The sequence below is a fragment of the Strix uralensis genome, chromosome 19 (assembly GCF_047716275.1).
Source record: "Strix uralensis isolate ZFMK-TIS-50842 chromosome 19, bStrUra1, whole genome shotgun sequence".
Taxonomy (NCBI): Eukaryota; Metazoa; Chordata; class Aves; order Strigiformes; family Strigidae; genus Strix; species Strix uralensis.
In genome coordinates this window covers 9,855,089-9,868,103 of record NC_133990.1, presented here as the reverse complement: position 1 = coordinate 9,868,103, position 13,015 = coordinate 9,855,089, and the positions used below count along the sequence as shown (strand labels likewise).

The 13,015-nt window shown below is 57.2% G+C and overlaps 1 protein-coding gene across 5 annotated transcripts; it reads right to left on the bottom strand.

Moving 5' to 3' along the window:
- Window positions 1-568: 568 nt before the first annotated feature.
- On the bottom strand, window positions 569-10,423 carry FDXR (ferredoxin reductase). 5 transcript variants are annotated; one of them, XR_012631566.1, is made up of 13 exons: window positions 10,344-10,423; window positions 9,620-9,717; window positions 8,335-8,430; window positions 6,927-7,049; window positions 6,237-6,350; window positions 5,621-5,722; window positions 4,179-4,286; window positions 3,869-3,953; window positions 3,020-3,219; window positions 2,531-2,702; window positions 2,236-2,320; window positions 1,884-2,057; window positions 569-1,165 (listed from the first exon to the last, which is right to left on the bottom strand). XR_012631566.1 is itself a non-coding variant. In XM_074889299.1 (12 exons), the coding sequence occupies exons 1-12, from the start codon at window positions 10,387-10,389 to the stop codon at window positions 1,035-1,037; spliced, it is 1,449 nt and encodes a 482-aa protein (XP_074745400.1). In that variant the 5' UTR covers window positions 10,390-10,423; the 3' UTR covers window positions 569-1,034. The 5 variants fall into 5 exon arrangements, 3 of the variants coding, with proteins under 3 accessions (XP_074745400.1, XP_074745401.1, XP_074745402.1); XM_074889299.1 differs by lacking the exon at window positions 2,236-2,320; XM_074889300.1 differs by lacking the exons at window positions 2,236-2,320; window positions 10,344-10,423 and adding an exon at window positions 9,810-9,943.
- Between the last annotated feature and the right edge of the window lie 2,592 nt (window positions 10,424-13,015).

Genomic DNA, 13,015 nt, shown 5'->3' with positions numbered 1-13,015 from the left:
AGTGCTCCCGCAGGAGCGCAGGGGGTCAGGGACAGGGTGGGTGACAGGAGGGCCAGGGGAGGGGACCACGCTGGCATGGCCCCTGCACCACAGATAAAGAGATTATGGCTCACAGCTTGTAATCTGGTTTAAAACCTGACACCACCATCGTAGTCAGTTTGGGCTAAGAGAGGCATTTAATAAGCTTCAAAACACACAGGCCAAAAAAAAAAAACCCCACCAGTGAATGAAGTGAAAGGGCTCAAGGCATTGCTTGCACCAGGCAGCGCTGGCAGGTACCAACGAACACAGGATCCCTCATGATCTGGAACAAGGCAATTACACACTTGTTATCCTAATCCACCCCATAAGCCAGAACTCAGGCCCTGCCGGGGTTTAACTGTGGGAGGCAGAAAGCAAGTTAATGCCCTTGTCTGTCTGTTTAGAGCTCACAACAAGCAGAGAGCAAACAGTCCCTCCCTGCATGAGAGGAGCTGCCTTGCCTTGGGACATGTCGCAGGAGATGCAGCGCTCGGCTGGCTGCTCCGAGATTAAGGCAGTCACAAAGAAGCCAGACTCAAGCAGCAGGTCCAATTTGGCTTTCCTGGAAGGGTTTATTTAAAAAACAATTGTTATTAAAAGAAGCCTGCTTGGGCACGAACGACAAGGCAACGAAGCCATTTGGCTTGAGGCTTAAAGGAGAGGCAGCAAGACACAAGGAAGTTTCTCTGTGTGACTTGCCATGGGGACGGTGCCCGGCCAGGACTCCTGCCAGCCACACACCTCCCCTCACCTGCCCCGGCCAGTTCATTAATGCTCAAAGGACACGAATGACAAGAATCGCCCCCAGGAGTGGCAGCCGGCTGCAGAGGTGCAGGGCCAGCCAGCAGCCTCAGATGTTTGGAGACATTCACCTTGGGAACTCAACTTCATCGTTACTAGAGAGGCTCGAGTGTCACACACCTCCCCAGAGCAGCCACTAGCCCCGGGCACAAGCCCTGTGCTCCCGGGCCCCAGCTGTAACCCGCTGGCGTTCAATTCCCATTGCTGCTGCTTTAGTGACCGATCAGCTGCAGCATCTCCTGAGGATCCACTATCTTCTCCCGGGGTTTGCCAGCAGCTTTGCCTCTTGCCACTTCAGCAGCATCTATCTTCTCCCAGTCCGAGAAGGAAACAGGACGGACCCCTGAGGTGACAGCGAGAGACAGGAGAGAGAAGATAACCAAGTAAAAACGAGTTCAGCCTCACCCCCGTTAGCAGGGATCTGACATGCCAGCAAACCTTGCCCTTTTCCAACACGGCGTCAGACTTCAGTCTCACAAAGGAATAATAATTTCTAACACCGCGAGGAGAGGGATGGCAGGTTCCAGTCAACTCGGATCAGTCGGACCTTTGCGAGCCGTAACAACGGCGAGCACGGCACCACCTTAGGGGACAGAACGCTTCCAGTTCTCTGTTAAACCTCAGGCGGTTAAGAGCCAGAACACACACACTTTAATTGAATGCCTTTAAACACAGCAATAGCAAATTACTCTCTTGGGCATTTTAATCTTTCCCCCAACTTGCCTGGAAGGATTAATAGAAAAACCACTCAGGAGCAATAGCTCACTGTCTAGGCAGCTGACAGAGACATTTTACCCAAGGTCCATGCTGCTTTTAATGGCCCTTCCCAGAAAGTGGTCGTTAACCTTAGCAGTGACACCAAATTTGAGGGAATTCAAGTCCTGCTCTCCCTGAGCTTTGGAGCAACAAGACAGCAGCACAACACATTTCCATGGTTCAGACTTTGCTCCCAAAAGTGGCTCGCAGGAGTGGCTGCCCCAGGATACCCAGATCCAGGAGGAGTTTGGCTGCTTCATACCTTCACGCTGGCTGCTACAGCAGCTCACACCCCCCGCACTGACCTCGGCTGCGCAGGGTGCTCTCCACCGCCCCAAAGCCTTCTCTGGAGGTGGACACGTCCAGCACACCCCCCTGGAGATCCTCCAGCACAGAGTGGGCAGTGTCAAAGCTGTCGTTCATGGTGGTGATGATCACACCCGTGGGTCCTCTCTTCACCCACCCGCTGCAGTACAGACCTGCATGGGCACACAGAGCAGCCAGGCTCAGTCCAGCACGGGGCCGTGCACCCTCCTGGCAGCAAGTCCTTGCCCTGTCCCTGGGTGTCACATCAAGGTGCAGGCAGTGGAAGAATCCACCCCTGCGGTGGAAACAGAGTGCGGCCCTTCCACGGTGCTGTCACAGGGATTTGTGTACCTGCAGACTGGCACTAAGCAGCCGTATCGCTTCAGTAACAGACTCCAAGGCCCAGTAAAACCACCACAACCTTCAGCGCTGTTTGCTGCAAAACCAGACATCCCTGATGTGAGCTGGGGATGGGCCAGGTCTTAACGCCTGACAGGCAGCTCATTTCCTCAGTTTCCACTCTCTGACTGAGGCGTGCAACCACCTTGTGTCAGTGCCCTTGGAGAACGGAGCTTCCCGCCCCAAAACCCCCAACCCACCAGCTGTGCTCGACACACATCCCACACATACCCCTGCAGCTACAGACCTGGGACACCCTCCACCCTGCCCGAGCTGTTGGGGATAACGCCGCGCTGGGTGTCGAAGGGTACCGCTGGGTCCAGGGGCAGGATCCGGTAGCCAATGCTGCTGAGCACCAGTCCGCACTCCACCTCCTCCACATCTCCAGTGGGGATGGCTTTGGCAGAGTCACCCGAGCCCTGAGAGAGGGAGGAAGAGGCTGCTGACCACCAGACAGTCACCAGATGCAGAGCAGCAGCCTCCTCCAGTCCCCTTTGGCATCCCTGACCCCTGGGTATTTGCTAAAGGCCTTTCTGCAGCAGCATGGCAAGAGCTCCCTTTAGAAGAGGAAAGGCTCTTGTTGGTGGTACCGGCTTCCCCAGGAGCCTGCCAGCGGCCACTCCAACCAGCCAGGGAACCAAAGCCGCCTTTGGAGAGATTCCCAAGGGCTGCAGCAGTGTCCTGCTCCATCCCTGCAGCCCTGCTAGGGCCATACCAGCCCCCCCCAAGCCCGTACCTCCAGGCGGGTCAGAGCCAGGCGGATGCCCCTCGCCCGCCTCCCGTCAGTGGTGGGCAGCACCTCCTGGGGGCTGCGCTGGAACTTCAGTCCCCACTCCCGGGGAGCTGCCGCCTGCGCCTCCATCGGCTTCACCCCAGGCTTCTTCAGGGCCGTTTTGATCATCAGCTCAGTCAGTCGCTTCCTGGGCCTGGGAGCATCTAGGAAGAAAGAGAAAGCTTCAGGACAGGAACCTCAGCAAAAGCCCCTCGGGACATGGCATGGAACCAAGGTCACGCCAAGGCAGTTTCAGTGGTATGTGAGTGTTCTTTTGGAGTTTGTCACACTGATGGGACTCCAATGCCTTTGCGATGACAAACCACAAATCAAAGTGACCAGGAGAGCTCCTGAGGCTTGAGGCCAGTGGGACACACAAATCAAAGCCTGCGATTTTGCTGTCTTGCTGGTGCTCAGAGGCAGCAGCCTGTGGAGAAGAGCAAGTCTCTGGACACCCTTGAACTCAGTGTTTTCTTTTTAGCTCTGCAGGAAGCTCTTAAATCAACAGCCTTGGGATCTCTCCTGCAAGGTTCCCCCAACCCTCCCAAATCTCCTGCCCTCATCACTCAGAGAGCAAGCATCACTCCCAAGCACCACAGTGGCTGCACAAACAGAGAAACAGGCTGTTCCCTTGCCTTTGTGGCCTCGTAGCACTCTGAGGATGAGCCACATCACGGTCACCTGGCTTTCACACGCCACGCATTAAGCACAGGGCAAAGAGTTTCTCTGATTCTGAGCATCTCCAGATCATTCCTGGATGCTCGCCTGTCAATGTGAGTCCCTGTCCGGAGGAGCATGGCACATTTCCCTCACCTTTAATAGCATTTTCAAGGCCTGTGAAGTCAGCAGGGTTCAGGACAGGTCTGGCACCAGGCAGGTTTATCATCTCCCGCAGCTCCTGGGAATTGCAGGCAGGAAGATGTTACCTCCAGGGCAGAGAGGCTGTCCCACAGCCCCATGCCCTCCTCCCCCAGCAGTCCAGGCTAGGAGCCAGCAAATGGGTGCAGGAAGGAGGGCACTCAGGTTCTCCACCCATCCCTAGACCACCTCTCCCCACCAGGGACAGGCAGCCCGGGGCTCAACGCTGGGAAATACAGCTGCCCTCCAGCACCCCCAGCCTTACCTTGATAGTGAAAGCAACTTGGAGAGGTCCCCTCCTCCCAACCAGCCAGACACGCTTCACCTTGCTGCAGGCGAGAGCTGCCAGGGAGCCGTCGGTGATGTCTGTCTTCTGCAAGACAGAGACAGGAGAGTGGGATGAGGGCAGATCTGGAGGGAGCTGGGGGGAGGTACAGCCTCTGAAGGTGAAAAATCAGCAGAAAAGCAGGCTGTGCATGCAGAGAGCCTGGGTGAGGATGGAAAACAAGTCATGTCCCTTTGCACAGAGCTATTTGCACAGCTGGTCCCTCATTGTCAAATGTACTTTCTGAGGCCATAATGCACTAGAGGTAACGAGCCAGCACCCCACGAGATTGCCTTGGGGGATCTACCCAAGTAGGTTAACCTTGGGGCTAATGGAGCAAAGCTTTCCAGTGATCTCAATTTTGGGGTGCCTGCAGATGCTGTTGGGTGACTTCCCAGCTCAAGATATACAGGCGTTTGGGTGAAACCCACTGCAAACCACAGCTCAGATCACTGCCTGCCTGCCCCAGGCAGCTCCCAGTACGAACACAAGCATCACCAGGGCTCAAGCAACAGTTGGCATCGTGCAGCAGCCCCATGCTCTGTTTCAATCATGTGCATGTATCTAGATTGCAAGAAGATCTTTTCCAGAGAAGCTGTGATGGGAGGGACACCAAGATAAACCATTCCAGACCAATATTCTTAACTGGAAACTGCCTGCACACCCTGGCAGTCATTTCCAGTGCCATGTCCTTCGCAGCACTGCTTCCCAGCTGGCTTTGGCCACTGCTTGGCAGTGCCTCCAAGTTGGTTTTTTTGATAATTTAATTTAGATATTAATACAAAAAACTGTTGCATAGCTGTAACAAACCTTGTAGCATTTCTCCAGGAGGGAGAGCCTTTGCTGCCAACATCCGGGGCAGCAGCTGTACAGAGCAGCTGGCGCACACCAGTTCCCAGCTGTTTATAGGGCAGCACGGCAGCAGGAGGAGAGGTCCACCAGCCTGGACCAGCCACCAGTGTGCCCAGTGCTACCAGCAGAAACCAGGCTGCTGCCCTCAGCTACAGTAGATAAAAAAAGTCCCAACAGGAGAAGCTTCTAGTTTGTGGTAGAAAAGGGCAAGCAGTTCCTCCTTTGCTTCTCGTAGGAAAGGAAGGGATGAAGCTCAGTTGCCAACCTTTTAGGTACCAGCAGCCCAGCAGGCAGCAGCAATCCGGAGAGCTCTGCAGCGTTACCCAAGGCATGGCCGCAGCCTTGGATCACTCCCTACAGACTGAATCCATACAGTGCCCCCAAAAGGCAACAGCCTTCCCTGGGGAAAGATCCCAAAGACAGGAGAGTCTGAGGTTTTGCCGAAATGGGTGGGAACCAGCACCTACCCAGCAGGGAGTGAATGTGGGCCCCGGGCTGCCTCTGCGGTGCGGAGGACCCCTGTGACTCACCCTGAGGAGATGCAGCGGGGAGAGGAGGATCCGAGCAATATCCAGCGCCACGTTGCCGTGACCCAGAATCAGCGCCGTCTCACAGCTCAGGTCAGGCTTCAGCTGTGGGGAAAGACCCGTCCATGAGTGAATCCACCTGGCCACCATGATGTCCACCTCCTCGGACCCGCTCCCACCACCCAAATTCCCTTCCACCCCTCTTTTTTCCCAGAAAGAGGTGGTACAGAGAGGAAACTCCACACCAGCCTCCTCCCCGAGTAGACAGCAACACAGCCACTCTGGGCACCCCAGCCGATCCCTCTCATCCTCCTCCTGCAATGGCATCTCTGGGAGCAGGAGCTGTTTTGGCCAAAAAGCCTCCTCAGACCAAAGTGCAGCATCACCCCCCCAGGTTCCCATCTGGCCTAGCCAAAACGTGCTGCCAGCCTACAGAGCCAGCTAATCCGCTCTCACTGATGTGCAAATTGTTCACATTTCTACCATCTAAGAAGGATTTAACATGGTGCCTGCTAATCTTTTCCAATTGCGGGCCTTTCAGGATTTAATCTGGAGCTGAATGCATGTGTTTGGATGCAGGATGGGGAGGAAGGGCAGGGAAACACATCGCTGTACTCACATCCCGGTTCTCGGGCAGCCCATTGTACCAGCCCACGAACGCTCGGGCCGAATAAACACCGGAGAGATTCTCCCCTGGGATCCCCAGGACCCGGTTGTCTTCAGCACCATAACTCTGAGGAGGGAGCAGACAGAGTCAGAGATGTCACTGTGCGCAGGGTTTGATACCAGAACATAAATCTCCCCTTCCAGGTGCTGCCAGGGACCCTGCACAGCTGTCAACCCTTCCTGAGGGCTGGGATACTCAACAAAGGGGCTAAACACAGCCTGAGCACAGGAGCTTCATCCACCCATCCCCCTGGGCTCCAGGGCCAAACGTGACCTCCTTGGGCTGAGGCGGAGCATGACAAGCTGAGGACTGAACAGGAGGGACAAATAAATCCATGTCAGGCTGAAACAGGTATTGGCCATCACAGGGAAGAGGTTCCTCAACCACTGCCCCCTGCAGCGGGGTTTCAGGGACCTGCATTTGCTGCTGTGCTCTAGAACATGCTCCCTGCAAGGCTTCGGACAAGCCTCATAGCATCTGAGCTGTCCCAAGGTTGGGGAGGAGTTCACCATGGTAATCAGGCACCCAGAAATGCCTCACCCAAACCCTCTTCCCGAGATCCCAGTGGGGAATAACGGCGCAGATCTGCCCCGTGACTTCTGGGGAGCTAAGGCAGGCCTGGCTCTGAGGCGCGGTACCCACCAGCACCACGGCGTGGTAAGCCTGCCGCAGCTCCGCCACCGTGACGTCCCTCCCCACGCTGACGTTTCCGTAGTAGGCGCAGCGCTCCGAGCGTGCCGTCTGCGTGAAGGCGTTGATCACGTTCTGCCGAGATCAAACAAGCGCCGGGGAGTTACATCCCAGCCACGGTCGGGGCCAAGGGCTGCTGCTGACAGGAGGTCCCTGTCCCCGTCACCCCCAGCCTTGAGATGCTTCTCCCCCTCTCCGAGTCAGTTATTCTGAGACTCTTATCTAACAACAGCCGCAGATAATTCACACAGAGATAAGCACAGCTGAGACTTGGCACTCTTTCCACCGCCCTTTGTGGAAAGGAAAATCCATCTCTTGCACCCGCCTGGAGAGGACAGGACCCTTTCAATACCTTCAGCCCCTCTGAGTAAACCCTGCTGTAGGAGAAAACTCCTTCCCAAAGGTGAGGCTTGCAAGGGAGTTCCCCCGAACAACCCCTTCCATTAAGGGTGCTGCCTGCCAGACCCCCTCTGCCAGCCTCTCATCTCAACCCTTCCTGAAACCCACTTCATCAAGAGAGGACGCAGGGCAGGATGGCACCCAAAGCCTTTTTTTTATGAGCGATTTGGGCCACACGGCAAAACAACCACCTCTTCCCCTGCAGCTGGACTCAGCCTGGTAACAGGATGGATACCACTGTACTGGGGACGCTGCCCCAAACCCACACTCATTATGTCCACTCCTCCTCTCTCAGCTCAAAGGGATCCAGGCATTTTGGTCTGACGATCTCCAGGGATTAGAGGAAACCATCACAAGATATTGCTGCATCTGGATCTCCTGTGTCCTACCACTCCAACCACCTCCACCCCAGCTCGGACACAGCAGATACTCCTGGGAACAACTCACGCCCACTGCGAGGCAAAGGAAAATGGTGGTTTCCAAGAGCTCCTTGGTTGAACTTCTCCTTGCCCAGGTGTGCATCTACAGCCCAACTCCATCACCCCTAATAGCAGACCTGTGCACTCCCAGGCACCCAGAACGGGCACAGACTGAGCAGAGGCAAACAGCAACTGCAGCGAGTGGGCAAGATCCTGCCGGCATAAAGTTTCCTGGTACAAAGAAACCCCTCCACGCTCCTTGGTCTTGCTCTAGGCCAGGCTGACCAGCACCGGGAGCAGCATTTCCCATCACAAGCCCCTGTTTTTGCCCCACTGTCCAGAGCCCTAATCATCCCATATCACCCAGCCACAGCCTTGCTGGGTCTCAGCACGGACAAGGAGGAGATCTGGACCTCTCCAGTGTGACAGCTCCACACCACAGCGAGCCCTGAGGCACCGTGAAGGACAGCGACCGCCTCCCCTGCACCCACCACCACCGCCGCCTTCAACCGCACAGACAAGGGGAGGAAGCCAGCACCAACCTTCACTTCGGGGTGGTCTGGGGCCACCCCAAAACGGACGAGCCCGAAGGGAACAGGCAGCTTCTCAAAGATGTCCACTCGGGCCCCGCCATGGTGCTGCAGGAGAAGGAAGTCACAGTTAAGGGATGAGGACAGAAAGGCCACGTGAGCCCAGCAGCTCAGGAGGGACACACAATGTTCGCCTGCTCCTGAGGGAAATACGGAGCAGGAGGGAGGGTTGCACCAAGATCCTGGAGCCAGAAACAGCCTCTTCCAGACTCTTCTACGCACAGAATGATGCTGTACCTGTTACTGCCAGCTCAGACCACAAGGTGTACTGGAGACGTTGCGTGACCCCAACCACCACCAAGTACATCTTGTGGGGGGCTCCATCCTCCTACCCACCCCACAGCTCCTCTTCCACACTAACCTGCTGGCTGTCCAGTACCCGGGGGGCTGACAAAAGAGCTCCCACACTGGCTGGCAAGCATCCAGAGCAGCACCCTGGGTGCTGGTGAGGCTGCCAGGCTGACTGCCAGCCCTCCACAGAGATGCCCGTGCCCTGAGATTCCCCTGAGCTGAGTCACCTCAGGGTCGGAGCTTTAGACAGATGTTTTGCTGCAAGGCTTTTGTTATCTTGTATTTTGAGTCAGCCTCTTCCCGGAGATTAAGCAGCCCTGAAATTTGTCCCTGAGGCTTAGTAACAGCTATTTTCCAACACATACTGGAGACAACACAGCACAGTCTAATGACGGGGTTAAGCTGCTGCATCTCTGGTCGGTGCCAGCAGCCCAGTTCTGTGCTCGGGTCTCATTTCCCAACAGAGACCTGACTGCCCAAAGCACTAATGTTTATAGACACCAGGTAAAGGATTACCCGTGCGCCTTAATTCAACTAGGGAAGGCAGGAGGGCAGGTCCTGCACGTTCCCTTTAACACACAGTTAATGTCACCCCTATTGGGTGACAACAGCTCCGAGCAAGGCAGATCTCTGCTGCTTATTTGATTCTAGAAAAATCACTTGGGCTGAACTTACAGCAACCCAGCCAGGCCTGGGTCTGGCCCAGATGGCCCCGGGGCAGGGCAGGGACAGAGGCAGCAGTGCCCACCCCAGGCGAAGGGGCCCAGGAGGACTCAGTGGGGTCTGGGCTGCCCCAAGTAGCCCCCCAACAACACAGACCTGGCTGGAGTGGGGTCAGGAGCCCACAAAACCACTCCCCACCCCCCTCAGAGCCAGACACCATGGAGATACCTCCCTCAGCAGGCAGGTGCCTGCCCTCACACGGGGCCAAATCCCACCCCGGTACCTTGAGGATGTGCTGAGCTGTGTAAAACCCCGCGGGCCCGCTGCCCACCACGCAGACACGAGGAGCCGGGGCAGACGAGGACAGCCACCGCTTGAGACCTGGAGGTGTGAAGGACAGAGAGGACATGAGGCCGCAGGAGGTGCCGACTCCCAGGACTGGCCATAGCCCTTCCCTCGAGCCCAGCACTGACCCAGAGGGACTCGTCCCCCCGCGCCAGCCATCGCGTGCAGCTGGGCGGCAGCGGTCGGTCGGGGTTTATGTACGAGCCCGGTGGCCCCCGAGGAGGTTTGAGGCAGAAACACCTCGAGGTCAAGGCCAGCGGCCCCCGCGCTCGGCCAAGCCCGCGGCCTTGGCGCTAACGGTGGTGCCAGAGGGGCTGTCTGCTGCCCCAGAGAAGGGCACCAGAAAGCACCATACCCGAGACACTCCTGGCCCTGTGCACCGGGAGCAGGGGGGGTCCCGGTCCCGGTCTCAGTCTCGGCCCGAGGGGCACCGAGGCCCCAGCACTCCCGCCCCAGAGCACGGTGTCCCCCGGCCCCGCGTCCCTCACTCCCCCAGGGCTGGAGCACGGGCCTGCCGGGCACGGTTCCCGCAGCCGCTCAGGCCCACAGCGCCGGTTCTCCCGGTCCCGGTTGCCCCCGTAGCCCCGGTCCCCCGGGCCCGGGACACGTGTTCTGCCCCCGGTGCCGGCTGCCCCGTGACGCTGCCAGGCCACGCCCCTCACCGCGCGGGACGCCACCGCCCCTCCAGCACGCGCCGCCCGGTCCCATCCCGGCCGCCGCCGCTGCCGCCGCCGCCGCCGCCGCCGCCGCCCCGCCCCTCCTCCCCACCGACCAATCGCGACGCGGGAGAGCGAGCTGCTTAGCATAACCCCGCCCCCGAAGCACCGCGTGGCCCCGCCCCCGCAGCCAATGGCGACACGCGGTTGGCGCCGCGGCAGGCCGGAAGCGAGCGGTACCATCGAGAAGGAGGGAAGGGGAAGCCGACTCGCGGCCGGTTTCGCCGCCGCTCTCGATGGTAAGGCCTCCGCGGTACCCCGCCTGCCTGGGGCTCCCCCATCAGCACCATCCCTGCGGCTGCTAATTGCGTGCGCCGCTTTATTACCAAGAGTGATTAACTGCGGAGGGCTTCCGAGGGAAACCGAAGCTCAGACTGAGTTTAAGCACCCCGCTGCGCAGCCGTCCACCCCTCGCCAGGAGGGATCCGCAGCATCCCCTCCGTAAAGGATAAAACATCAGTGCCGGAGGCAGCGGATCAGTGATGCTGCCAGAGCTCCCCCCACGGTCCCTGCTTTATTTCCTCCTTAATCCACATCACTTGGCTTATTTCAAACGCAACTACCCACACCTCCTTGTGCAGGAGCACCCTGTCTTGCTTCAGCCCCTGCACAATATACCAGGCAGGAAAATCATCTCAGTGGGCCCAGGAGATGTTTAAGGGTTGTACAGATGCCAAAGCATGCAGGCAAGCACTAACGGGGCTTTTTAAAAGCAATTAAGACTGAGAGGAGTTTACAGCTAGAAGCTGATTTTAATAAGGGTCATAAAACCCACACGCTTTCTCGCACGGTCTTGAAAATGAGTTGATGGCTTTCTGCAAAGGCATGCTGAGAATGGCAGCTGGCCATATGCTTCCGTCTGCACCCGCTCCTTCAGGGTGTTTGCAACGAGGACCAGGATTTCCGACAGCTTTAACGCCTGTGCTCTGAGCCTTAGCTCAACACAGCCGTTACCAACCCATTGCTCAGAGGCGAGGGTGGAGGCACAGTTCCAAATATCAGCATTAATATCATCCACAACAAGCGTTGAGTTTAAATCTGGGGCATCACTTGAGGCAGAAATTTGGGGGGTTCTGAGCACAAGTCAGAAATCTCCCTTTTCCCCATTAATCTCTGCTATATCTGCCACTTCTGACAGGGAATAAACCACGTATTTCCCAAATCACAAGTCATGTCCCGCTGGCTGAAGGACCTGCGAACACTTGCCTTTAGATGGCACTGCGTTAAACAACATCCATGAAATCCGGCTGTGGAAAGGGCTGTTGCTCCCACCAATGCTTAGAAACATTTTGGGATTGATCTCTTTGCAACAGGGGAGGAGAAAGAGCATTTTGTGCCCACAAGCGGGGACACGTGAGGCTCAGATTACCCTGACTGAACCAAAAGCACCGCTAATACGTGCACAGCCCCCTCCTTGCTGGAGCCAGGAGCACCACTAATTTGGCACATTTAGCATAATTTAACTCTGATACTCAATTAAGAAATTAATCATGGGGGAAGGAGGGCAGCTGTGGGGAGGGTCTCTGCCACCCTCCAGCCCTGGGTGACTCCCGGGAGCACTCGGGCCATTTGGTCCAGCCACCCCCACAGCTTCCTCCCCACCTATAGACCCAACATAACCCATGCTCAAAGGGCGAGAATTTGCCCTTTGGATGTTTCGCAATGTTCTGGATTGATAAACCTGCATGGGGCCAGTTAGAGGGGACTCAACAATGCCACCAGGCCAGGGCATCAGCATCCCCTGGGCCCCAGCCCAGGATAAATCAGTAATTCCCTATTTCTGGTGCCAAAGGGGTCACACTGGATGGACCCAGGGCCAACTTTCCCCACCTCCAAGTCTGGATCTGCTGGGACATGCTGTGGCCATCCCAGCTCCAGCCCCATGTCACAGTGGCCACATGGGGACACTTCGTCAGTGGATGTCTCTGCACTTGGTGAAGGAGAACACAGGAGGGCAAACACCACGGGCTGCCTCCTGCAACCGTCACTCTGCCATGGGCCAGGACCAGAGCAGAGCATCCCTGTGCCTCGGGACACATTTGCAGTGTGGAGCCCTATAAATCCCAGTTGTGAGGCTGAGGGGGTCCAGCCCTGGTGGGGGAGGACAGCATGAATCAGGGAGCAAAACCCCAGGCTCAGAGCAAAGCCTCCCAAAGCTCAGGGCCAGCACTGACTTCTGTGTTGGTCCCACTTGGGCCAGTTGTCTTTTCTGCTGCCAGGTCCCCCCTGTGACACTGTGCTTGGACTTTGTCATCGGTCGGGCAGGTTTGGGACAGCAGAGTGCCCCGGGAAAGCCAGGGACGTCATCCCAGAGGGGGTTGGAACTGGCCACGTGAGCACCCCACCCACTGGCAGCGGCTCAGTGGGCCGAGTTCACCCTCCCTAAGCAGGAAAAGTCTCCCAAGCTCTGGAGAGCGGCCAGAGCCTCCAGCAGGTGATTCTCCCACTAAACTCGCAACAGCAATTATGAGGTCTGGAGTCACCTCTGATACCCCAATACAGATACCCCACAAGGGGAGAGGGTCTTTCCCCCAGCCGTGACTTGTGCACTGCGGGATAACCGGTAGGATTTGCTCTGGCAACAAAACCCAGTAATAAAGAAGATGCACTTCAACATG